A 26,542-nucleotide genomic window follows, 5' to 3' on the forward strand; every position below is an offset into this window, starting at 1 on the left:
CTGGGATCCCAGGGAGGCTGTGGCTGAGACACGCTGTAGGAACAGGTGGGTGGGGGCTGGAGAGAACGGGGCTCCACAGAGAAGTGGAGGCGTGCAGCTGGTCCTCCAGGGCTGCTGAAGCACTGTGGGTCATTCGGTGAAGATGCCAAGCAAGCCATTGGGGACCGAGTGGGATATCAAGGCTGGAGATTAGGGGACAGACTTAGCAAATAGATACCCAGTTCAATTTTAATGTCAGATAAACCATGAGTCCCTTTTTAATATAAGTATGTCCTGTGCAGTATCTGGGATAAGGAATCTTTTTCCAGTATATCTCAGATATTGCACAGGACGTACTTATACTAAAACATGATCAGTCATTTATCTGACAATTGAACTGCGTGTCCTATGTCTTGCCTGGTAACTCTACTTGGGAGGTGCGAGGTAGAGTGCTCCATAGCCCCATCCTGCCTCTCTCCTTGCTGCTGGCTAATAAGCGTGCCTTGTGCCCCATGGCGCTTTTATTTCTAAACTCGGGATGTCCCAGTCAACTGGGACAAGTTGGTCACTTAAGCTGAACAGATGTTGACTGAATTGAGTTTAGAGAATCTTCTGACCCTTCTGTGACCTCCTGGGGGCCTTCAGTTGGGGCTGGCGCTGCATGTGCCTTGGTGAATTGCAGGCCACGCCAGGCAAGGGATCCACACCCCAGAGACCACCATCTGCAGTTCAACATCTCCATGACACCATCCATCACCTTGATTGTTCTGGAGAATTCCAACCTTTATTGGAATTGCCCTTTGGTTTGTACGTTTTCTCTTAACATTTGCTGCTGACTTAGTCCTATTTTAAAATTCTGTCCAGTCAAGATGTCCTGTTTTAATCTCTGTGTGACTTTTCTTTAGTCATTTCCTTTCCTTTCAGTTCAGCAGAGTCCACCTCCTGCAGTTTGCTTATCAGACAACATACACCACAGGCCTGGACTTTGTTCTGATGTCTCCTTATATTTAATCCCAATGCTGTTTCTCTGCCAAGCAGATGTGTATTAAAATGTGCATAAGAAAAGAAGCAAGCTGGACTTATCTAGAAATTTCCTCAATTTGCACAAACTCCATTGGTATGATATTTTTTTCTATACAAAACCACAACAAACGTATGTTAATAGCTACTTAGATGGATCAAGACAAATTCATATTTGCTCATTTCTGCCATCATCATTCTGGCCTCATTGCCAGAGACATAAAAACAATGATTGAGTATTCATAAATGCGGAGACATCTGCAGCACGTTGTACCTTTTTTCTTGCTTGTAGGCTCTCTTTGCTCACAGGAATGAGTGACTTGAACAGCTTGTTAAATGGCTTTGTCCAACTTGAAAGAGTTTATTTTTTTCTTGTCAGGTATTATGTCATTTACAAGGTGTTAGAAATGACTCCAATTTCCACTCAGGTCTTTGGGTCTCGTGTGTGTGTTTTAAAACAGCTTATTTTCAATGTGATAAAGGCATCTAAGAAACAAGCTTTCACTCACTAAGCTAAAGATATGGCTACTGGGCTTAAACCATACAAAGAGAAAGGGAGAGTGAATATTGCTTATTACCCACACATATGTGCACATGCATGCATGTGCGTGCACACACACAAGATTTAATTATTTAAAAAGTATTCTGAGCCCTGTTTTCTGGACTAACTATTCTAGGTCTGACTATTAAAGGACGGACATACCTTTAGTTACCTTTTGTGACACAGACATCAACCTCAGGGCCATTTGGTCTGGAAGTTTTAAAAAATAGAACTGTTACAGCAAGAATCTGGTGGGAAGGGGGTCCCATATATCAGGCAGTCCAGTCCAGAAAGGAGGGAAAGAACTGGCCAGACTAGGGTCAAATTCAAAGCCAAGAAAACTCAGGGTCAGCAGGAGTAGGAAGAGAGTGGGTGGCACAGAAAAGCAACTTGCGATACACAATCAAGTAGAGTTTGCTCTGAGTCTTGTTTACAACTTTTGGCTGCATGTGGGCAGCCAGGAAGATCTGGAAGCCTGCAGGCAAATCCTTCCCGAGTTCTAGCTGGTGGCAAAAGTGAGGGACCCAATGGCAGAGCATGAAGATATTGCAATCATTCTTCCAAGAAGAAACGCCCGATACCACTTCTAGACTTCACTATTTTGGCCCTGAAGCAAACGAAGCGTCTAAGTCCGACAGGGCAGATGTAACTGACAGGGATTGTGTTGGGCAACAGCTGTCCAGCAGGTAGGAAACCTGCGTTCCTGTCCTGTAGCAAACCACTTCCTCATTAACTGTTTCAACTGAGTGACACTCAGCCTTCACTTCCAACAAATGATTATCATGAATTTCTAAATGTGTCAGTGTCACTAGGGTGATGTCCCCAAGCCATCTATTTTTTACTAGCGCTTTAGCTGTGTATGTATAGTATTGCCATTATTTACCACACCTGGGCTTGAGGATAGTGAAGTGTATGTCTGCAATGGGGTGCGAGTTCACTCATTAGATTAAATGCCAGCGAACAAGGCCTTTGCTTAACTTTTTATTCATCATGGCACAAGATAGAACTTTAAGAAACACCACTGAAAATATCATCGCCAACATTAAGAGTAGCATGTTTTATAAAAAAATTCTTTTTCTATAATACACATTCCCTTATGAAGTGAAAAAAAATCTCATAAAATACTGAAGCGAATCGCCACCTGCTGGTCAAAAATGGCCTTGCAGTTGAAAAACTTGAAACTACTGAAGTACAGTAGGAGCATTTTACAATACACAAAAAATTACCAAAGAAGACATTTTCTCAGCCTTTGGCATGATGTAAATACAAAGCTGTGGTTTTTTTCCAAATATGATTTACTTTACAAAGCATTGCGTATAATTTGGTTAATACTGATTATGGGGCAAAAGGAAAAACCATGTTCTGTAATTTCAATACTCTATTTAGATTCTTAAACACTTTATAGTTGGATTCCAGTTTGTAGTTTTGAAAAATACATAAAAATTATACATTATAAATATATATTATATACGGTCTATATAAAATTGAATTTGACCTAAAATGGGAAGGACAACTTCTTAATTATTCTTTCTTTGTTAGGCACGGCCTTTCTCTTGTTTGATTAACTGAATCCTTTCTAAACAGATTCTAAAAATATATTCCATTATGTATCAAATTTAATATTTTCCTTAAAACACATTCAATATGAAAAAGCATTCTGTGACATTCAGTGACTTTTGTATCTCACTACTATATAAAAATATGGCTTCTCATATTCTGTTTTATTTTGTTTTGTTAGTGTTTTTCTTAGGCATTGAAGGAAGGGCTGTCCCTAGTTAAAAAGCTATGGCAAAAAGCACAGAAACCTGCTTGTGCATATTCTAGAACATTCTATAGAATCTCATTGCTTAGTATAAGTGAAGTGATTAAAAAAATTGTTCCTCTTGTTTTCTGTGAATATATCATATACGATTATCATACATAATCTGTTACAGAATACACAATAGTCAAAACTGAAGACACATAAATACAATTAAGCTATACCAAAGCAAGAGTTTTATCTTATACAGAGCCAATGTGAGTACTTTTTAGATCAGATACGGCTATCTGTTTATGTTTTTGTTTTTTCCTAAGGCTGGCTATACAATAGAACCTTATAAATGGCAAGGGTACTAGTTAGTGCTCTATAACTTTAAGTGAACTGAGTTTCTCTTGTGTTATTTTTTAAAAGTGTAAAAGAAAAACAATAAGTAAGTGTTCAATTGTCCAACAACTTTTTTCCCTACTGAGTGGAAGAAGGCTGTTTGGGATGTGAGGGCTTGAGCTTGGGTGGGCTCATACCAGTGTTTCCGGGAGGGCATCGGGGTTGTCGGTTGATAAGAGCTCCCAGATTTGCCACCGCTCTCTCTGCCAGTCGAGCCAGTTGGGTTCCCCCAAGGTCTTACTGTTTTGATCACTGGTCGGACTGGAGTAGGCGCTGCTCCGTTTTTGCTGGGCAGCCTGATGCTCTCGCTCGGCTGTTTGGCTTCCCTCTTGCAAAGCTGTTCCGGAGTCTTCTTCTGGTCTCTGAGGCCTCCACAATTGTGACTCTGCAGGCTGGTGGGACGACACTAAAGCTTGCTTCCCTGGACCAGGATAAGGAGGAGGAGGCCTCTTGTCATGCCTCACGCTCTCTTGAGGTCTCTGGTGCAAAGGCTTGGCTCGGCTCTGCGGCCAGGCCACATCCAGCTGGCCCTCGGTGAGGTCTTCGGCACTGCTGAGAGTCAAATACTGCTCCGCCCTTGGCGTGGCCAGCTTGGCTCTCCTGCTGCCACCCTGGATGTGGGATGTGTTGCAGACGCGGGACACAGGAGGGTGGGCCCTGCACTCCACGATGGTGGCTGTGGTCTGAGTCCTCCGAATGACCTGCGTACCACTGTCCAGTTCTGTGGGGCTCCCTTGCCACCGAGGCCAATTTGGGGACAGGTTCCCTTGAGAAAGGGAGCATGGCCCTGGTCGCAGGGAGCTGCTTTCAAAAATGTCTCCATAGGAACCTAGGAGATAGAGAAAAGCGAAAGAAATGGAATTAGCCTGTAGAAACCCTGTTGGGATGTCCTGTTATTTCCTTCCCACTGCCAACTTTGAAAATTGAAAAAGCACAGGATAATCTTAGCTGCCACTGTCTGAAGAAAAAAACTTCTGAGTAAAAGAAATGACAAGCACTTTTTGATTATTGGCACAATTCATATAGTAGCTCCAAGTACAGATGCCTAGACTCTGACAGGTTAGCTGTCAGACTAGATTAAATAGTGTTATTAAATGTGTTGTCACTAATTTCTGTCTCAGGAAATGTCCCCTCTACATGGCTATGAAAACTTTTCTGAACCCAGAAGGTGAAGGAAGCGTTCTCTTGTTTAGCGCAGTTTGCAGTCCAGAGGAGACAAAAATTATAATGTTTTTTCAGGTTAAGAAAAGCTTTTAGGAATAAATGAATTGAATCTAAAATGGCCCATTTGATGGCAGAAGATAATGAAGACAGCAGCCACTGTGTATATTCTACCACCGCCATTGTGGGAAGGACTGGCTCGCTGTTCACCAAATCTTCCCCTTTCCTTTCTGGATGATATTTCCAAGCCTCCCTTGCAGTCAGGAGGGCCACCTAAATGAGGTCTGAGCAATGAATGTGGAGAGATGTCATATGAGCCATTTCTAGGCCTGGTCTAATAAAAAACAAATGCATCCCTCGTCTTCCTTGCTCTCTCCCTTTGCTCAACTACCAGCCTGAGATGTAGAGACCCTGGAAGACTCCAAGGCCTCTGAGGATGGGGGAGACCCCAGCTAGATGGAACCTGGGCCTCTGAATGACTATGTGAAACAGAGCACTGCCATCTTTCCTTCCCCTGCATAATCCACAGTGGATTGTGATGTGAGGGAGAAATCAACATGTGACAGGTTAAGGCACTGACATTGAGAGGGTGTTCGTTACAGCAGTTAGCCTTCCCTAACTGATACAACTTTCTTCAGGAATGTGAAGGGAGAGTGAAACAGTACATTTCACAAGCAAATGAGGAGTTCTTGGGGCTCATCTCCCCAGACTTCTACTTTCCTATGGATCTGCCCTGTTCTCTCGCTTCTTAAAAAGTAGGTGGGGAAAGAGAACAAGATCATTTTTATCGGGGAGGAGGAGATATGAGCATTTACATAGAGACAGATCAGAGTTGAAACAGCAGAAGGAAAATGGAGCAGAACATCTTGGAACAGTTTATTCTTGGGAGAAAATGCAGTAAAGCATTTCATAGGATACAAAGAGATGTGGTTAGATAATGGATCAGTACTAAAGTCACCTGGATTAGAGGCATTAATTAAAAATGCACTGATGCACTGTGATTTAAAAAATAATATGGGAGGTGTCACAAAACAATGAGAAAAGGGACTATACATATACACACACACACATACACTTTCACATATATATACATAAACATTTGGAACAATAAAACAAAACAATTTACACATTTCATGCTATATATCAACATATACTCCAGATGGATTAGAGAATTAAGGGTTTAGAGGCAGCTCTGATAGCCTAGCAGTTAAAGTTCAGCACGCTCTGCTTCAGTGGCCCTGGTTTGGTTCCTGGGCCTGGAACCACACCTCTTGTCTGTCAGTAGCCATGCTGTGGTGGTGGCTCACATAGAAGAACTAGAAGGACTTACAACTACAATATACAACTATGTACTGGGGCTTTGGGGAAGAAAAAAAAAAAAAAGAATTAAGGGTTTAAACAATGAAATACTACGGAAAAGTGTTATAGATGACTGATACTTAAGTAAAGATTAATTTGGTGAAAGAATTCAGAAAAAGTGATAGTGATAGACTTAATTATGTAAAACAAAAAATTAAAACTTCAGATGTCCAAAGGGGGGAAAAACGCAGGGGATAATATCAGTGGCAAACAATATGGACAAAGGGTTGATGTCTTTATTATATGAAGAGTTCATAAGAATCAGTTTAAAAGACACTAGCATGCATAAATAATCAGTGACATAAATGACAATTTGATGGGGAAATTCAGTTAATTAATAGAAAAACTGAAAAATAATGGTGAGAAAGAAATGCAAATGAAAATAATAAATACAATTTTGTTTTTTAAATTAGCAAAAGTGCAAACCCAGCGATTTGCTATACTGATGAGATAAAGTGACAAGGACAGTACAGTGAAATGCTGCATTTTCAGTAATATTTGACAAGCATGCAATATGATGATAGGCAAAAATTAAAGAGAATTAATTTTAAAAGTAAATGCAATAAATAGTGTTTTAAAAATAATACTTTACCTGTCATTCCTGGGTCTTTGGGTCCACTTTTTAATGTTGAATGCCAAGTTCCCCAGATATTGAAAGGCTCCTCTGACATATCTAGGAACAAGTGTATAAAAAAGGTAGGTAACTCACAATGAACATTTAAGGGCAAAAATCAATAAAGAAATATTTTATAATATTTCTTCTATGCAAAGTACTGTATTTGAGATTATGGTGAATACAAGACAGAATATAATGCAGAGCTGCCGCTCAGGAGACTTATTCCATTTGGAATTTACGAAAAGGCTCTTTCTATATCTGGTTGTGGTAGACAGAATAAGGGCTCTCCAAAGATGTCTATGTCCTAATCCCCAGAACTGTAAAGATGTTATATTCAAAAGGTACTTTGCAGGGGTGATTAAGTTATTGATTTTGTGATCAGGAGACTGAGTGGGCCTGATGTAACCATAAGGATTCTTTTTTGTTTTTTGAGGAAGATTAGCCCTGAGCTAACATCCACTGCCAAACCTCCTCTTTTTGCTGAGGAAGACTGGCCCTGAGCTACCATCCGTGCCCATCTTCCACTACTTTATATGTGGGACGCCTACCACAGCATGGCTTGCCAAGCAGTGCCATGTCCACACCCGGGATCTGAACCGCCGAACCCCGGGCCGCCAAAGTGGAACGTGTGAACTTAACCGCTGAGCCAGTGGCCAGCCCCACCATAAGGATCCTTACAAGAGAGAGGCAGGGGAGAAGATGCTACGTTGCTAGCTTTGAAGATGGGTGAAGGGGGCGTAAGCCAAAGAATGTAGGCAGCCTCTAGAAGCTGGAAAAGGCAAGGAAACAGATTGTTTCCTAGAGTCTCCAGGAGGGAACGCAGTCCTGTGGACCCTTTTTAGACTTCTGACATCAAGAAGTATAAGCTAATAAATTTGTGTGTTGTTTTAAACCACTGAGTTTGTTACAGCAACAATAGGAAACGAATACAATGGTGATGAGTAACAACAGCCTTCTAGGCTCCAAGCACATTAACATAGAGAGTGAGGAGCACTAGCTATAGTTTCTAAACTATCCTCAGGAATACTCGGCTATTGGCATCAACAGACTCATTCCTGCATGTATCCATTCATATATGCCCTTAGTCTATCTGTAAATATTTACAGAGTAAGGCACTATATTAGGCATTTTCACCATCTCATTTACTCCTCACTACAATCCTGTGATGTGATTATAATGACTACTTCTAGAAGCAAATGTCTACTGGGTGCTTCCCTGTGCTCAGCAGTTCTTATGCATTCTCCCATTTAATTCCAAGGAGATGCACTTGAGTCCATACAGATGTGGCAGGTAGTGAAAGGAGTAGGTGAGAAATGCACACAGCGTTACATAGCAACTATTATCGAGCACTTAATACGTGCCAAGTTTTCTATTAAGGACTTTACATGGATTAGCTAATTAAACCCTATGAATTAATACTGCTATATTCCTTGGTTTTCACGGGAGGAGGAAATGGGGCTCTGAAAAGTTCAATCACTTGCTTAATATCCTGCAGGTTGAAAGTGGCAGAGCAGTGTACGGGGACTCTAAATCTAGTGTTGTTGTCATTGGCTATTAACACTGCTTGCTTCTAGTTCCTTCAGGGTTATTTCCAAGGAGAGAGCCACAGGTTAGACAGGGTTGGTCAACCTCAGTACTACTGACATTTGCGGCTGGATCATCCTTTGTGGTGGGGCGTGCTGTGCACTGTGGGATGTTGCACAGCATCCCCAGTCCCTCCCACTAGATGCCAGTAGCACCCCTCCCAAGTTGTGACAAGCAAAAATGCCTCCAGACATTGTCACATGTCCACTGCGGGGGGGAGGGGGTGCAAAATTAAGAGCCACAGTGTCAGAGTTTGCCAAGATGCTGAAGAGATGGAAAGAGCTAACGTTTGCCTTAGTCTATCTGCTAATAAATTAGAGCTAATATGTATCTTAACCCACCTGTGAAAAAACTGTGAAGCAAAGACACTGACCCTGGGAGAAAAGAATTAAGCTTTCCTGGTGTGAACTTTTCCAAAAATATCTCTTTGAATCTGTATTTAGAAACCCACTATGCCACACCTTTCAGAATAGCAAAATTCTCTTCAGATTGCTTTTGTTGTTGCTGCAGAGAATATTAAATATAGAAAATGTGTCACTAATTTAAAGAGCAAAAATTATAGATCATTTATATATATCAGAAAGAGAATAGTTAAAGATCCATGATACATCAGTTTAATGGGACTATATCCTGGCCGCGAAAAATGTTAGCAAAATGGAAAATGCTTAAGGATATGATTTTAAGTAAAATAAGCTTAGCTCAAAAGCAGCTATATTATGAAAACAAATACATAAAATTATGTATGGACAAGGACTAGGAAAAATAAAGTTTCACATTTAACAAATAAATTTTGTGCCTGGTGGGAGCATGGATTACTGTTTTCATTGTAAATTTTTAAAATTATTTTTTGACATGGATATTTGTAAAATAAAAATAAACACGTCGTGATTTAAAAACACCAAAAAAAAAAAAGAGCCTTTTAACAGTGGTTCTTGGGTTTAAATTATAAATTTAAGATAAAATAGCAAGAATTTTTACTATGTCTTCCAATTATTACTTAGTGTCTCGCTGAGTCCTTGCCCTGAGGAATTACTCCGTGGAGGGAAAGAACAGAACCAAACATTCGGTGGTCAAATAGATTTGGTAAAAACTGCAAATCACACCCTCCCTCCCATTGTGGAAATTCATGGTGCCCATTAGCACTTTAAAGAGTTTGAGAAATTGTACAGTAGAGAAACCATTAGCTTGGTTAACCCAGCATTTCCCGGATGTATTTGACCATGAAGCCCTTATTTTGCCTAAAAATCTTAATCTCCCATGGAGACCTCTTTGGAACACGGTATCTCATTATATAGTAGGTTCAGCTTATTCTTTTTATGAAAGTAACAGCAACAATTGGGTGACTAGCAAATATACACCCAAATTCACTGGCCAGGATACACAAAGTTCTTCAGGTGCTGGAGGGAAAAGAGTCACCTGGGAATACCAGTGGCTTTCTGAGCATGAAACTGCTCCCCAGATATCTGAGTCTGCAGGGACCCTCCAAGCTGACAACTAGGCTCATCACACCTTCCTCTTCCTAGAGTAGGTCTACAGCAGGTACTCAGTAAATGCTCAATGAATTACAGAGATGTAAAACAAGGAAGGCATGGAGAGAAGGTCCAAAGTGCCCACTCCATGCCACATGCAATCAGAGTCACTGATTTGGCCAGCACTGGTCAGGCTCGTTACCTTTCCCAAGCCTTGGTCCAGGAGAACTCTCCCTTGACTTTGACGATGGCAAGTGGCCCACCAGCACATACTGTTCTGGCCCTTTGTAAACCTTCTCTGAGCCCCCCGAGGCCGCGTCCTCTTGCATAGCCAGCAGGGAGCGCTCAGATAGCACTGGGGAGTTGTTGTCATAAGGGGAGAGGTCTCCGCTGGAGGCCTTGTTGGAGTCTGTGGATGAGTGCCTTCCTCCCATGGAAAAGGAAACTTCCGACCGCAGCATGTCAGGGCTTCTGGCACAAGGAGACAATTACAGGTGCGTGAGTATGTTAACAATAGCGATCAGATTCAAACAATACAACCGTTACACAAATGACAGGAGGAGAATGCAAGGACACAGAGGCTGAAACAAAAAGACCTTTTGAGCAACGTTCCAAGACTTCTACATCAATAAGGTGAAAGCTTTTCCAGGAAATGGCCAGCAGAGGGCAGTAAAACCCAACAGATGTTACAGGCAATGTCACGGCGAAGGCGGGGAGGGTGGATGAAACAAGAGATGGATCCCTGTATTTTCCAAAGTGCATCGCTGAAATGCCTGTTGGTTTAATCCCTGTTCCCATCTTAAAATTGAAGTCTGATGCTCACTATCTGTTAAGTAAGGAAAAACTGGTAGATAACTCTTTTACTTTCCTTAATATCTTGAATTAAAAATAATTCAGATAAAAACTGATTGCAACTTTACATGAAGTTCATTACGACTTTATGGACAACTTTTCTCCTCCCACCCAAATACGCAGTGTAAGTGAACCCATCCTTCCTGTGACGACGAAGACGATGATGTTAATGATGCTGCTACTGGTGGGAATAATTGTTTCATGTATAAAATGGCTGAAAAGATAAATATATGACCACCACTAGAGTCCATTGTATTTAAATATACCCAAGATGATTCTACAAGGCACTAGTGCTTTTACAAGTTGATATAAGACATGCTAATTAGCATATCCATTACGTTTTACATGTGTATGAGTTGTCACAGCAACAGAGATAACAGTGAAAACGTGAGTGGAACAGGAAAACGAGACCATTAGGAACATGAAGAGAGTGTTCGAAGTCTTACCTGGGAACATCTGTATTTTCTACCTTCCTCAAAACAGTGGCCCTGACAACATCTTAAAGGGAAATGATCATAGGTTGATTAAAAGTTCCAGAACCTGCTTCTGTTTTCCCCCCTACTTCACTTCTCTTTGCTTTCTTTTGGTTTAATTTTTCAAAACAAATCCTCTGTTACCTTAAAGAAGGTAAACACATGCCTGAGCGATCCTTTCCTAACCAAATGGAACACAGAGGAATGCAACACAGAGGAAGTGCACTCAGAGGGGCTCGAGCTTCATCTGTGGTTTCCAGCAGGGGTCAGTGTCCATGGGGAAGCAACTCAGCATCTGTGACATGCCTCGTCTGTCACTCAGGCAGCCAAGGGCTCGAGCACTTTTTGCTGAGGGAATTTCTTACACACATGGAATAAATAAGTCCTTTCCTTGCCTCCTCTTTAAACAGATGACAGATAATCTTATGGGAAAAGAGTCAGAGGACAACCACGAGGATGATTTTCCAGAAACATTAGGCTTCCAACGAATGAAGGAAAAATAAAAGGAACTTACGACGTCTGCTGGAAAGTGGAGAAAAAACTATTCAATCTACATATCTAATTAAAGGGGAAAAAGTCCCCCTAATTCTAGTGGAGGGAACACAAAATAAAACAAACGGACAGACATCTGTCTTCATGGGTTCGACTCTAGTTGAGGAAACTTTACTATGAAAATGAGAAAAATTGAATGTGTTGAACTGGTAGCTGCACAGAGCTCAGCTCAGAATCAGGGTTCTATGTTGTGACGACTGCTAGAAAATATATTACCGGGCTAATTTCAATTGTTTTCTCTGTTTAGTTGACATTTTTTCCACTCATTAATGAAAATGTGTTATGTTTACTCAGCAAGAGTAAGTTATGGTGTTATATCAATAATAGTGGGTATATAAAGCCTTATTTTATGGACGTTTTAAAGAAAGTCAAGAAAGTTCATTAGCCAAAACAAAATACCTATCAAGGCTACGAATGCTTTTCTGCCCCCTCTCATTGGGAGGAAAGTTTTGGAAAGGTCATATTTTAGCTTATGGAGACCCCAATAGTTCTGTCTCATGTCTTGCTCATCTGTCTTACAAAACATATAGAAGAGAATACATTCGACAAAATATTATAAGATTCAGCCAAGAGTTATGTGCACAAAGAAAGATACCCTATGGAAGAAATTTCTCTTAAGTCTCAGTACCAGGGAAATTTGGGTTTCTAGCAAGCAAGGGTATTTTTACCTTACGGAACCATGCATCATGTAATAAATAATGTATCTGTCTTTGCAATTCCTTGGCTCCAAGGAATTGGGGCTCCCCTCGAGTTGGTGTATTGAGCCTTGTGGCATGCCTTTCTGTGTTTCACACCCCAACTGTACCTCATCCTATTACTCTTTCCATTGTTTCTCTTTCCCTAGTCTCTCAAATTACTTACTACAATATCATTCCACTTTACATATTTTTGCAAGCTGCTTCAATAAATAGTTTTTAGACTGATATACAGATGGGGAAATCACACCCACATTAATTGTTGGGGTTATTGAAAAGGCAGTGTGCTTCATGAGAATATGTAGTTTGGTTAAAACAAAACAAAGTAAAACAAAGAACAATAATAACAATAACATGTATAACCGAAGCTGCCACATGATTTTTTCCTCCATTTTCCTGGCTGTGATCTGATGAAGTAGAGGTGAGACAGGAGGAGGTGGAGGGCCGTTGTTCCTTTCTTCTGTTCTTGGGGCTGACTCTGCAAAGTCTCACACAGTGGTACTGACACAGCACCATCCACATCACCTGGGAACTTGTTGGAAATGCAAATTCTTAAGCTCCATTCTGGACCTACTGATGAGACTGGCTATAATATGCGGAGCTCAGTGCAGAATGAACAGCGGGGCCCTAAGTTAGAAAATTATTAAGAATTTCAAGATGGTGACAGCAGATTATTAAGCCAAACACTGGCTTCTTCTGTGTGGGGTCCTGTGCAACTGTACAAGTTGCAGCCAATGAAGCTGGCTTTGCCTACTAAAAGGAAATCTCGGAAGTGGGGCTAACAAACTGTGTTGTAAAAAGCCCCCCAGGTAATTCTGATGCATGGGGAATTTTGAGACCCTCTCATACCAACCCTACTCTCCCTCCCTCAATCCATAGATGTGACAGTGGGCTAAGGATCTACTGATTCAAATCAGGAGGGAAACCACAGAAAGTGGCCAAAAGCTCAGCACTAGCTGGCAGTGGGGACAAATGTGTTGGCCTTGACTTTGAGGTGGCTGGGCCCCGAGCTGAGTAAAGGAGGAGAGTATGCCCATCCCAGCCAGCTCCAGTCAGTAGGATACAGATAACTGAATGTAGTCTGGTTATGGATCAGAACATGTTAAGGTGAGAGAGGGGCAGGAGAGGCCAACCTGTCTTTCTCTGCTCTTCTGGTTCATTCTCATAAGCCAAGCCACCAAAGTGACCACAGCTGGGGGCCCAATTAGGGGAGAACCTGGAGGAGGCGGCCAAAGCTAATCCCTGGAGGTAGAAGTGGATGAGATGTCTCACAGTTGACACGGGCCATGAACCTCCTCATGGTGGCTGGAGTCACAGCCAGGGACACGAGCCGATGGGGCTGTGCAATGAGAGGTGATGCCTTCTTTTCCCAGCCACCCAGCATGTCTCGGCAATGGAAGAGGATACAGCTTGAGTAGACATGGCAAGCAGCTTGTGAAACACATTTATGTGAAATCACTCCTTGGCTTGTGAGAAGAGTAAAAGTTGATGTTTATACAGAGATCATTATGTGGCAGGCACTGTGCTAAGCTACTGCTAACAACTCTCCTTGTTCCTGATCATCACAGTCTAGACATGACTGAAAGAAATGAGATGGCTAAATAACACGTCTTTCTAGCAGTAGAGGCAGTAGAGGTTGAGACCCTTCACAAATTTATTTGATAAATAGTATTCAATATTATTGAAAATCAATAGTAAAAGGGTATATCTTATATTTAGAGTTGTTGGCCTTTTTAAAGGTTTGAAGTATTTCCTATCTATCATTTTATTTTCTCAGCAGAGGTCAGTAGGGTCGTGGCCAAATTTGCCTAAGAACCCATGTCCAAGAATTGTCTTTCCATAAGAGACAACCAACTAATAAACAAAACAAAATTATTTTATTCATGCCTCAGGACTCTCACTACAACATAGGCAGTTCAGAGTTTTAAAAAATTTAGTGTCATTCCATTGCTTTATCATTAAATCTATTGGAAACAAATCCAGAACCCTTCTTTTGGGTATCTCTGAAAAATGAGCCAAGCAGCCACCAATGTCATCTCTGATTTGTCTCTGAGATGATCTAACTCTATAAAGACAATTTTAAGTTCAGTGTTCCAAGTAAAGGCAATAAAATATTCATGTATTTATGTATATAAAATATTTACTCTAGCCAGTGATTTCCTAGATGAGAAAGAGTTTAAAAGCACATAGGGCCCTCTCTCTCTCTGTCTTGGAATTTAATGGACTGAGGTTAGGATTGTTGAGTGGATAGGTTGCCAGTTGACATGGGTTTGCCTCCATGAATGGAGAGGTTCCCCATTAGACCTGAAAACCCTAGGACCATCCACAGCATGCATGGCCAGTCTCAGCTAACCAAATAAGCATGAGATGGACATGGAGAGCGAATCACTTTCTCACCCTTAGCTGGTCCCTCCAGGTCAGGGTGTAAACACGCTGGCAGGGTACTGTGGGCAGGCCTGTACTGCAGCCGGAAGCACAGAACTTGTTCTGCGGATAAATGGAAAACTCCGGTTCAATCACCGGATGTGGCCAGCCCAGACACTCGGTGAGCTACTCCAGTGAAAAACATCCTTGGAGATTTCAAACTTGCGTTGGCTTCATCCTTGGCTCAATCCTTCAACTGATAAAGCTCAGTCTGTTGGAACTCAAAGCACATAACCATCTTGAATGATATTAATTCTACTGGCAAAGGAATCCACTGCCACAGCAGTTCTGTATTTATGGAGGATTTTCACATTAATCACGCTCAGTTCTGCAAAGCATCCCTTACACAGAATCCTAGGAACAAAGGCACCTCACGCCAAACAGACGCTGACATGGATCCAAACTCCCCACCAGATGAATCCAGCACCCTGGACATTAGAACTTGTCCAGGGCTTTTGTGAAATTTCACTCATTTTTAGCTCTTATAAACTCCCTCCTAATAGCCCTGGCATATGCAGGCATTTATGACAGATGAAAAGAAAAAAATGCTGACTGTATTAATTTTACTTACTGTATGCCTGATAAAACATCTTCAAATGAATATTTTGCAAGTTTATAAAGAAGTTGTGAATCACAGGAAGTGTGTTGAAAGAAAGACATGGTGCGATAAATTCTCCCTCTGTCTTGAATTGCCTTTCCATAGAAGGCACATTCACACATTTTGAAATTTTTCATTATGGAATTCTCTATTCCACATATGTTTTTCCTAAAATTGTCTGGCTGAAAAGGCTTTCTTGAATGGAGCGTGTGTGTGTATGGTTAATGTTTCATAATTTCCAAGGAACCAGGATAGAATGACAGTTGAGGCCACCAGCTACTGCCAGTCAATAGGATTCACTGCTGTTATACTATACTGGAAAAGTGTGATTTCTTGTCCCTGAAAATTTCCTGAGAACTTTTCTGGTTTTACAAATCCTAATAAAAGGAAAACAGAAATTATAGTTCATCTTGTAACACTTCAAGGTTTTGTGGAAGAAGATATTTTTAATAACAATCTTTGAAAGATTAAAATAAATTATCTACATGATAATTCATGGTTAAAATAAGTTATCTACATGATTTAAGTGCGATGCCTTTAAATTATAAGAAGGCATAATGCTCCACCATCGTGAAGAAGATAGACATTATTCAACAGGAGGAACAGCTGGCTCAACAAAACAATTACTTTCCGGTTCGGAAATTTTATCCTTTGAGACAACTATGAGTCTTCCTTCACAGTACTGACTGGCTGGCCACCAGTTTCGCTATTTTGGGGGGTAATTTCAGTGAAAACTTTCTGAAGGCCATTAACAGAATTAAATACAATGAAATTTTAAAATATATACCTATGGATTTGGTTTATCCATATTGGCCTTCTTCCCAAATGCAGTTAAAGTTGTTGTACATTGATTTTGTTCCCAGAGCATAATAGGGAAAATGCTCTCCTTAGCCTTGTATACCATATAGGTATACCATATAGGTATACACGGTTTTATGTAATTTTTTTTTTTTTAGGAAAATTAGCCCTGAGCTAACATCTGCCACCAATCCTCCTCTTTTTTGCTAAGGAAGACTGGCCCTGAGCTAACATCCGTGCCCATCTTCCTCTACTTTATATGTGGGACGCCTGCCACAGCATGGCTTGACAAGGGCTGTGTAAGTCTGCACCAGGGATCCGAACCGGCAAACCCTGGGCTGCCAAAGCGGAACGTGCGAACCTAACTGCTGTGCCACTGGGCTGGCCCCTGGTTTTATGTAATTTTTTAACGGTTAATTTTTTCCCTAGAACATTAAAGCAGTTGAAAAATTGAAAAGTAGGTATATTAGAACTTTCAACATTATATTAAGTTTAAATGATTTATTTCTGCCCAAACAGAATTTTATTACTATTTTAATTCACGTTATCTTAATTAAAAGTTATTTAAGACTATCACTTGGTCCAAAGAAATTGTCAAATGTAGCAGTTCTCTCAGTTGAAAATGAGATAGTCAAAGAAGTCTATTTTCAAAGCATTATTGATGTGTTTACTTCCATTTAAGCCAGGGGCACATATTTTACCTTTTGTTTCAGTCTCCAGTATGGCTTGGCATGGCACTAGCCTTTTAAACATTTTTTGCTATTTTGTTCACCATAGATTTTTGGCATTAACTTTGACTTTTTAAAAATATTAGAGTTCAATATTGCTCATTTCGATTACATAGTTTTTAAAAAAATTTTGCACCTAGATGAGCACCTCACTCTCCTCACCCTAGCCCCAGCCCCGCGATGACACTTCTGTTCAACACACCTTGTCCTCTTGATTAACCTTCCATTCTCATCCCCTATTTCCTTACACCCCTAAATCAAAGGAAGGATATCTATTTTAAGTCTCTCTAAAGAAAAGCATATAATTCTAATAAATATACCAGACAAGCAATTAAAAACCTGGAAGTCTTGCATTGTTACTAATATAAATCTCTTCTAATCTCTCTTTAGCATTCCATTTTAGTTGAAGCCAAAAATGTAAGTAGACAAGCACAAGAAAAAATAATGAACCCTCCTTTCACTCCTCCAATTCCGTTGTTGCATAAAGAAGAGGAAAACTCAAACCAAAACATTAAATTCCCAAATATCACTAAATGTTTGATCTTTCAAAACAGAAATTATAATAAACATGTTCCTGTTCTCAGTTCTACACTCTTTTGAAAATTTACTTTCCACTCGAAATAAAATCTTGTGCAGTTTCCACGTGGAGCACAGAAATCTAAAGCTTTCTTTAGGTAAGTGAACTGATGGTAAAGAATGGAAGCTTCAGGAAAAACCCCAAAGGGTCAGAAGAGAATAATGTGGGAGATCATGCGTCACTGCACGGAAGATATTCATTTTAGAAGATACTGCTGCTTCCCGCTTGTCGTCTTCCTGCAAATCCTTTCACTTCTTACCTTTTATAGCCCAATTCTCAACCTTTTAGCTGAGTTTTCACTAAACAAAGTCTTCAAAACAAGAATTCTATCCATTCACATTGTGCCATGGCTTGTCCAGGCCCTCTCTTTCATTCCCTGTGAACATGCAATCGCCTCCAGTCCCTCCTGAAATCTGTCTGGCCTAGTGTGAGCAGGTCATGTTCCCACTTCAGTGCCTTTTCATCCTCATCCCTCTCTCTTTTCCAGAACCCACATCGTCATCCTGATGCCGATTAGATCAGGCATGTACAGGTGGGCTTTGCCTTTAGACACAGCCACAACTCAACATGGATGGGTTCTCTCTTGTGCCATATTGCCTTCATAGATCGCTATCTTGTGGATGGCAAGATAGAATCTAGTGATGCCCAAGTCTTTGGGAAGTAGTTGTAAATAAACAAAATGGTGAAATTTGAAGTAATGTGATAGTAATTGCTAACATTTATTAAAAACCAGATACTATTCTAATAGCACAACAGTTCTATAAAGTAATTTCTAGTTTAGATGAGAAAATTGAGACAGAAAGAAATGAATTTATTTACCCCAGACCACAGAGCTAATAGCAGTGGAACTGGAATTTGAACTCAGACGAGCTAGCTCTAGATTTTATGCTATACAGGCACGCGCCATTGATAGATAATTGACATACCAATATAGCCAGCATCATCTGGCATTTGGGGTACTGTAATTTGTCACCCTTGTAATCTATCATTATTGTAATCTATCGTCATTGTAATTCACTGTCACTACTTCCTGATTTAAGCACTGTCACTGCTTCCTGATTTAAGCGCCACCCCGCAGCCTGCCATTTAAGAGCTTCTGCTTTCTGTGCCAGCCAGCCTCTTTTTTGTGCCCACAGCTAGCCAACATATTTACTGTTATGTCTAGACCCTGCTTCAAGCTCCCCGAACATCTGGGCCCTGGTGATGCTTCTCCAGTCTTCAAAGTTCACTGCAAATCCTTGCTCTTCTCAGAAGCCATGCCTGAGACTGCATCCAAGTCACATCTCTTTCTCTTCTCCAAACTCCAAGTGGATTTATGGTCTGGGGTATTGGTTCCCTTCCTTTGTCAACACAAAAAACCCTTTTTAATGTCAAAAACCACCTGCCTCGAATCCCCATGTGATAGTAACTACGCAGTATCTACTGTGGAAAATCTAAGTCAGAGGTTCTTACACCTGGATGCTCAGTAGAACCACATGGGGAGCTTTTAAAAAACCCACTGTCCAGAGTGTACCCCAGAAGGAAGGAATCAGACTCTGTAGGGGTGGCATCCAGGTGTAGTGGTTCTTCAAGTTCCCCAGGTGATTAGAATAGGCAGGCAAGTGTGAGAACCAATGGCCCAGCACATACCATTTTGCACTCTGTGACATACTTAATAACACGCCTCCTATTGCTTTGACCCTTGTGGGCCTCCTTCAGCAAGTCTACAAGCTCTTAAGGTCAAGAACATTCCTTGATATTTTAAGCTTTCATTACTCAGTGTGGATCATGGACCAGCCGCATCACAGCATCATCTGGGAGCTTGTTAGAAATGTGGATTCTCAGACTTCCTTTCCCAGACCTAGTGATTCAGAAAGAGCATTTTAACAAGATCTCCTGGTAATAGTTTGAGAAGCACACATTTAAGGCACAAAGAGACTGCCTATAGCTTGAGAGGTAGAACTCTCAAGCCTCAGAAGGCCATTAAAAGTAAATATATATTTATTTATTTGTGTATGTATCTTTTCTTCATGACATCATTATCAATCTTCTGGGCTGTTCGTTGGCCTGTACTTAGAGGGAAAAAAACCAAACACTTCCTTCTCCTTCTTACTAAGAAAATCTTCTCCAAATGTTTTCTATTTGATAACGCTAGTCTCTGACATCCACAGAGCTCCTGTGAGCTCACCTCCCTTTCTTTGAAGTCCTGACACTCACCTAAGATCTTGTTCTAGGGTCAGCTTCCTAGACCTTACACTTCTTATTCTTTTAGGGATAGGGAACAGAAGAAGCTGGACAACTGTATCACTTGGGATGGGCTTAATATGCACACTTCCTCCTTTTCCTAAGAGTAGAGAAAGGAAGGTTCGCTTCTTGGCATTTATATGCAAAGAGTGTACTTGAAAACCACAAAAAAATAACTTCTACCCACCATTCTTCATAGTATAATATTTATATATTTTTAAATGTCATATAAAAGCAGAAATTCAGCAAGTCAAAATCAGTGGTTTTTTAGGTGTGTATTTTCTAGCTTTCCCACAGAGTACCCATGAAATGTTATAAATGCAGCTTAATGAGGGATTCACAAATAGAAATGCTGCCATGTCTGTTTTTTTTTGTGCAGAGGAGAGAAATAAGTAAGTTCCTTAAAATTCTGGTGATACAAGATCTACTGTGAAGAAAAGCCATTTGTTAGTTTAAATTGGAACTTAGACCTAGATGACAGTTAGAAATCTAACAAAAATTTAAGTGAGCCCAATTCTCTAATATGAAAAGCACAACCGTGAAATGCCAGTCCATTTATACAATTTGATTGTATTTTTATTCACTCATGGCTCTTGGGACTTGAATTCAGGTAGAACATCTTATTTGAACCGGAATTGGTCCTGATAATTATTGGTACAGAGATGGATTTTTAAAAGTGCATTTGAAAGGATAATCCAATTAAAAATTCTTCCCTGCAAGAAATAGAGTGAAGCTGAATTCAGCAGTATTATTAATGTAATGACCCAGGAAAGAAGGAGGCCTGAACAATTTCCTTTCACCAATGAAATTTCCTTTCACCAAATTTCTCTAAAGAATATAATTTTTCTGTTGTTTTTTGAAGAAGATTAGCCCTGAGCTAACATCTGCTGCCAATCCTCCTCTTTTTTTGCTGAGGAAGATTGGCCCAGAGCTAACATCTGTGCCCATCCTCCTCTACTTTATATGTGGGAGGCCTGCCACAGCATAGCTTGATAAGTGATGCATAGGTCCACACCTGGGATCCGAATCAGTGAACCCCAGGCTGCCAAAGCAGAGCATGTGAACTTAACCACTGCACCTCCGGGCCAGCCCCAGAATACAATTTTTTTACATATGAAACAGTTTTAAATGAAAATTAATATATCAAATTCAACTTAAGTATAAGGGAACAATTTAATGTGTCAGTGTTTCTAAGATACCATTGAATAAGACATACCATTACTTTATATATGACTAAGAAAAAATGCTATGAATTAAATTAGGACACGCCATTGATTATAAGATTAATCTCAATCTCAGAGATGATAAAACAGGGGGGAAAATGTGCCTTAGAATTGTCGAAATTCAGTAGATTAAATGCACAACATAAATGATAGTTTCACGAGAGGATAACGACAACTTTTCCTGTCACAAATTTAAGGTTTGGGGTCATGGTGGCAACATTGCTTCTGGTTAATGATGCAATATTACCCCCTTAACTGGCTTTGCCAAATGCTCAGCACCCCCATACACTTTGCCTCTGCAGCAAATGGTTGAGATTGATCATAAAATCTGACTAATGCAAAAATTCAGTTCTCCTCCTTTGGGGGCAAAATGGTGGCAAACCATAGCCTACAGCATGGCTTGCATTTAACTCATTGCAAACATGGGTGCACGTGGAGACCAGGGTGCATTTTTATCAAAAGAATGCTAGCCATAAAGAATGGGAGAATCAAGAGGGTGCACACCTCTAATTTCAAATGGACACCTAGGCTTTGGCTGAGGCCTGTCTTGTGGTTTGGTCATGCGTTGCTTATGCTGGTAAATGACACATGTAAGATGCGTCCAGGCACAGCCTTAGCGGCCCCTAGTAAAGTTATGAAGATTCTAGAGGAAGAAGCACTGATACACATCATAATTGGTCCCTTGAGTTTCTTCCCAATGATTTAGTGCTTTTTTTTCCAGTAAACACAGTCAAAAGACCTCAAGGGGCTAGAAAAAGCCAAAAAATAAAACAGAAAAATCCCCTAAAGCAGTTTCTAATTTAAGTGGATTGGTAAGACTGAAGTATTTTCTGGTTAGGTGGACCCATCAGATTTGCTAGGAAGTTGCCAAAATTCCACTTCAAGTAACCCTGCGTGGAGTTATGTAAACCTTTGTAATTCTTTAGAAACGGAAATAGAAATCCCCAGGGTGGCTCCAGCAGATGGAACAACTGGGTACTCACGATGATTGGGAGGCCTTTCTTCTGAGTAAGTAGTCCACCACGTCGGGATCGGTCTCCAACAGGCTGATCAGCACTTCGTTCTGGAGATCCGGGGGAACCTGGAGGGGCACAATGGTGAGGCATAAATAAAACTGCTCCAGAAAGAGGCAAACCATGGTCATTGGCAACTTTACAACAGCATAAAATGGAGCCTTAAAAGTCATAAGAGAACAGAGTGATCCATTGGTTAAAACCAAACCTACACCGACCCATACAGCCAGTTTAATTCTTAGGACAAACTGGATGATTACCAAATAGGTATGTTCAATCCAAATTGTCGCCCCTCTTAGGACTGGAGATAGAGCCTAATCATTTGGATACCTCTGTTGTTCTGACTAGATTTTCTTGGCTTTGAATAAGCAAAACGTCATGGTTAAGAGGAATAGTGTTGATAATTTATTGTCCAAAAAGGGACACTTTCTAGAGTTCACATTTATAACTATGCCAAGGCAACAGGCATAAATTATGACTGTCTTGGGCATTTCTGGAACATAGGATCAGTTTATTAAGAGGATAGGCCCTTGAGCCAGACTGCTTGTGTTTGGGTCCTGGTTCCAATTACTAGCTGTGGGACCTTCGGCAAGGTATGTAACCTTTCTGGGTCTGAGTTTCCTCATCTGTTAAATGGCGGTAAAAATAGTACTCACCTCAAAGTGTTGCTGTGGTGATTAAATGACTTGTTATATATTGAAAGCTCAGAACAGTACCTGGCAGATAGCAAATACTAAAAAAAAAGTGCTGACTACATTTGCACATGTCATTTTCTCTTTCAGTGCCTCCTTTCACTCCTTTCTTGGATCCTGGTCCACCAACAATTAAAAGTTTCTCGCCTAGAATTTGACAAGGCATTCACTAGAGTTCTAATGATGAGCATCACATGTTTCTTTAAGCCTAATCCACAGTGCATTAGAGGATGACCTTACAATCCTAAATCACTCATGTGGAAATGTTGTATGAGAAAAGGCTAAACTCAGCTCCAATGGTTTTCTACTCTGTAAGGCGCCGGTAGCTCAACCAAAGGAAATTCAAACTATTGAGAGAATAAATTTTCAGTCTGATTCTCTCACATGTGGGCTCAGAGACAAGACTCTTAAAAACTGCAGGGACAAGTTTTCTGAGAATAAGTGGTTGGTGGAGAATTTGCCTCCTGCCTCTTGCAGAACTCAATTCTTCTTGAGTTCTGAGAAGCTGGAAACAATTTTATTAATAAAAACAGGGATGAGAAAGCAACAAAATGCTTCCCTTCTCTCATAAATCTGCTCCTCCTACTTCATCCTGAATCTTCATTAATGACATTGCCAAACCCTAGTCACACAAATTCAAAATCTGGGTTGCATTCAAGCTTCTTGTGTCCTTTCTTCTCCCTGTTCAGAGCCAGGAGATCTACTTGATTTCATCTCCACGATGCCTGTTACTTCTTTCTTCTATCTTCCATTCCCATTGCAATGATTCAAGTTTGAGCCCTCAGTACCCCTTTGTAGTGGTCATCTCGTGGCCATTACCAGCCTTCGTTTCCTTCTTCTCATAACAGTCATAACCCAAGTTCCCCCTGGAAAACCAACTGCTCCCCAACCCTTAGCTCAATGGTGAAGTATAACCTAGTCTAAGCCAATGATCATTCCATTCTCAGACTACTATGGTTGCCTGAGCAATGGGAATACGACTCCATTAGAGGCAGTGAAAAGCTGTGAGTATTTCCCTGAGACTTCTGAGAGAAAGGATACAGGGCCTGTAGCCACAGGGGGCCTGAGGATTGTGCTGACAATTAAAGAAACAATAACAAGAAATGGAGATAAAGAAAAAGAGTCTCTTGACATCATTTGAATCCTAGGTAAAGCTATGCCTGAAGTCTTACAGTATTTGCTTTTGGATTGTTCAGCTATGTGATTCTCCAAATTCCTTAAGCTAGTTTGAGTTTTTAGTTGAAAAGAAAGGTGCATCCTTGGTGGGCCTTTGAGGCAAGAGTTTGCTAACTTGTGTACTATCTATTTCCTTCAACGTGTGCATCAAATTTCTTCTCTGCCTGGTTGTCAGAGTGCTCTGATCAAGATACTCACTTGCTCAAAAAACTCTCTCTATCCCTACAGCTGAAGCCCTCTGCTTGCTTTCCTGGCCCCAATCTGAATTCCCCTACAGCTGAAGCCCTCTGCTTGCTTTCCTGGCCCCAATCTGAATTCCCCTACAGCTGAAGCCCTCTGCTTGCTTTCCTGGCCTCAATCTGAATTTCCCAATTTTTCCCCTAGCAGTTATCCTCACACACCCTCCACTTCAGCACCAGTGCACTTCTCACTCTGGCCTTTTCCCACCTCATTCCTTTAATTCATTACATAAATATTTGGTGAATGCTTACTGAGTGCCAGGCACTGGATGCTGGGATTCATCTACAAACCAAACAAACAAGAATCCTTGTCTCCTTGAAGCTGACAATGAATATGGGAAGACTGGCATTAAACAAATAAAGAAAACACAGCATGGATCACATGGAGAAAAACAAAGCGAAGAAGGGAGATGGAGAATGCTGGGTGGGGAGAGTGCAATTTAAATAGGATAGTCAAGTCACAGAGAAACTGACATTTTAGCAGAGAACTGAGTTTGATAAAGGAATTGGAGAAAATCATTCTAAGCAGAAGGAAGAAAAAATTAGCAAGATCTTCAGACAGAAGCAGTGAGGAGGCCAGTGAGGTTGAAACAGAGTGAGAGGAAGGAGGTGAGTGGTAGGAAGTGTGTCAGGTAGCCAAGGTCAGATGTTGTGGAGTCTTATGGGTCATAATAAGGACTTCTGCTCTCAATCTAAGTGGGCGGGGAGCCACTGGAGGTTTCGAGCAGAGGATTAACATGAATTGTCATCACTCTGGCTGCTGAGTTGACAGTAGATTGCAGGGAGGCAAGGGGTGATACAGGGAGTGCAGATATATCCAGAAGAGAGACGATGGAGTGCTGAAGCAGAGTGGTGAGCTGTTGAGAAATATTTGGGTCCTGGAGATAGTGAAGATAGCGATGATAGCATTAGCTAATCTGTTGGGTGAAGAAAGAAAGAGAGAGGGAGAGGGAACAGGAGAGGGAGAATACGAAAGAATGACTTCAATGCTTGGGGCCTAGACACATGGAAGGATGGGGTTGCCATTGACTGGTATAGAGAAGCTGCAGGAGGAAGAGGCTGGGGGTCACAATTAGGGGTGTAGCTTTGATATGATAAGGGTGAGAGAGGCCTGTGAGACACACAAATAAAGGAAAGATCTAGTAGGCAATTGGGAATAAGGATCTGGGGTACAGGGAGCAGGCCTGGGCTGGACATAGAAATTTGGGAGACACATATAGATGGCATTTAAAGCTCTGTGACCAAACGCAATGGCCTGAGAATGAGAATGGAAGAAAAGAAGGGGCAGGACTTTTAGGTCAAGGCTGAGACATTCTGTTTTCTTACTTTATTGAATAAATTAAACAAATAAAAAGACAGATAATTTTTTCAAACAACATGACCCAACAGATATGTACCATTATATCAGTTTGTCAAAAAGTAATACCTAAAGGGTGAAAATGAAGAGAAAGAACTCATTTTTAAAAAATTAACAGCAAAGCAAACAATAATATAGGCCAAAAAACGGGTAGCCTGAACTTTTTAAAAAAGAAACTAACATGAGCAAATTAGAAAAAACATTTGTATTTTCATCCAGTTAGTTTAATTTAAAATTTTCTATGCTTGGGCATGTAATAAAAAATTTTGCTACAAGCACCAATCCATTCCCACTGAAGAATAAACAATTAGATTGCATGTCCTTTGGAGTGGTGTAAGCATCACAAAATTAATTCTTTGAGAGTATATGGTGTATCTAATGATAAATTATTAACTTGGATACATCGTTAGAATAGGTTACAGAAAGTATCATTATTTTAAAAAGAACGTTCCATAAAATTTTGTTAAACTATTCCGCAATTCAGAGTTTTTACTTGTTCAACTAGGCTTGATTCCCAACCAATTATAGTTATTGAGGTTTATTTTATGTAGCGTACGTGACTTTTACTTGGTAACAAATGCAAATAGAAAGGGTCCATGCTATAAATCTATCTCTAGTTTCTTTTTAAAAGACCCATGATCCCATTTTGGTTTGGAGACACTATTTACAAATAAGTAAAAAGATACAGTTAAAAAATGCATTGCATGAAGGGTAGATAATATTTTTTCTATGTATTATGTAAGACTGACTACAGTGCACACAATCTATTATTTTAATTAATTAATTTATATCCCATCTTGTTATAAAGTGATTTAAAGCAGCTTCAAAAATTCATATGATAAAACCACATTTGTTTGTTTTTTAATAAAAGAATGGTTCAGAAAATTGGGGCCAGTGGGAAAATGAGAGTAGAGAACTTGAAATGATGCCTGGAACTGACTTTTAATAGTCATACAACATCATCCAGCGCTGTTTCCCTCATAATTCCTTTAAACTTTGTCTATATTTGCACATTTCGTTTCCTATTATTTAACAAAAATTTCAAACTAC

General features: G+C 40.5%; 1 protein-coding gene across 10 annotated transcripts in view; it reads right to left on the reverse strand.

Moving 5' to 3' along the window:
• Positions 1–2,508: 2,508 nt before the first annotated feature.
• Positions 2,509–26,542, reverse strand: part of ARHGAP6 (Rho GTPase activating protein 6) — a 462,138-nt gene continuing 438,104 nt past the window's right edge. For 8 of the 10 annotated variants that reach the window (XM_023633891.2, XM_005613979.3, XM_070257118.1 and 5 more), the window contains 4 exons: positions 21,999–22,096; positions 10,075–10,343; positions 6,796–6,876; positions 2,509–4,512 (listed from right to left, as the gene is read on the reverse strand). In XM_023633891.2, the coding sequence (XP_023489659.1) occupies positions 3,815–4,512; positions 6,796–6,876; positions 10,075–10,343; positions 21,999–22,096 (1,146 nt within the window). In that variant the 3' untranslated portion in view covers positions 2,509–3,814. The remainder of the gene's footprint in view (positions 4,513–6,795; positions 6,877–10,074; positions 10,344–21,998; positions 22,097–26,542) is intronic. The other 2 variants (XM_070257112.1, XM_070257115.1) reach the window with 1 other exon arrangement.

Source organism: Equus caballus, chromosome X (assembly GCF_041296265.1).
Source record: "Equus caballus isolate H_3958 breed thoroughbred chromosome X, TB-T2T, whole genome shotgun sequence".
Classification (NCBI taxonomy): Eukaryota; Metazoa; Chordata; class Mammalia; order Perissodactyla; family Equidae; genus Equus; species Equus caballus.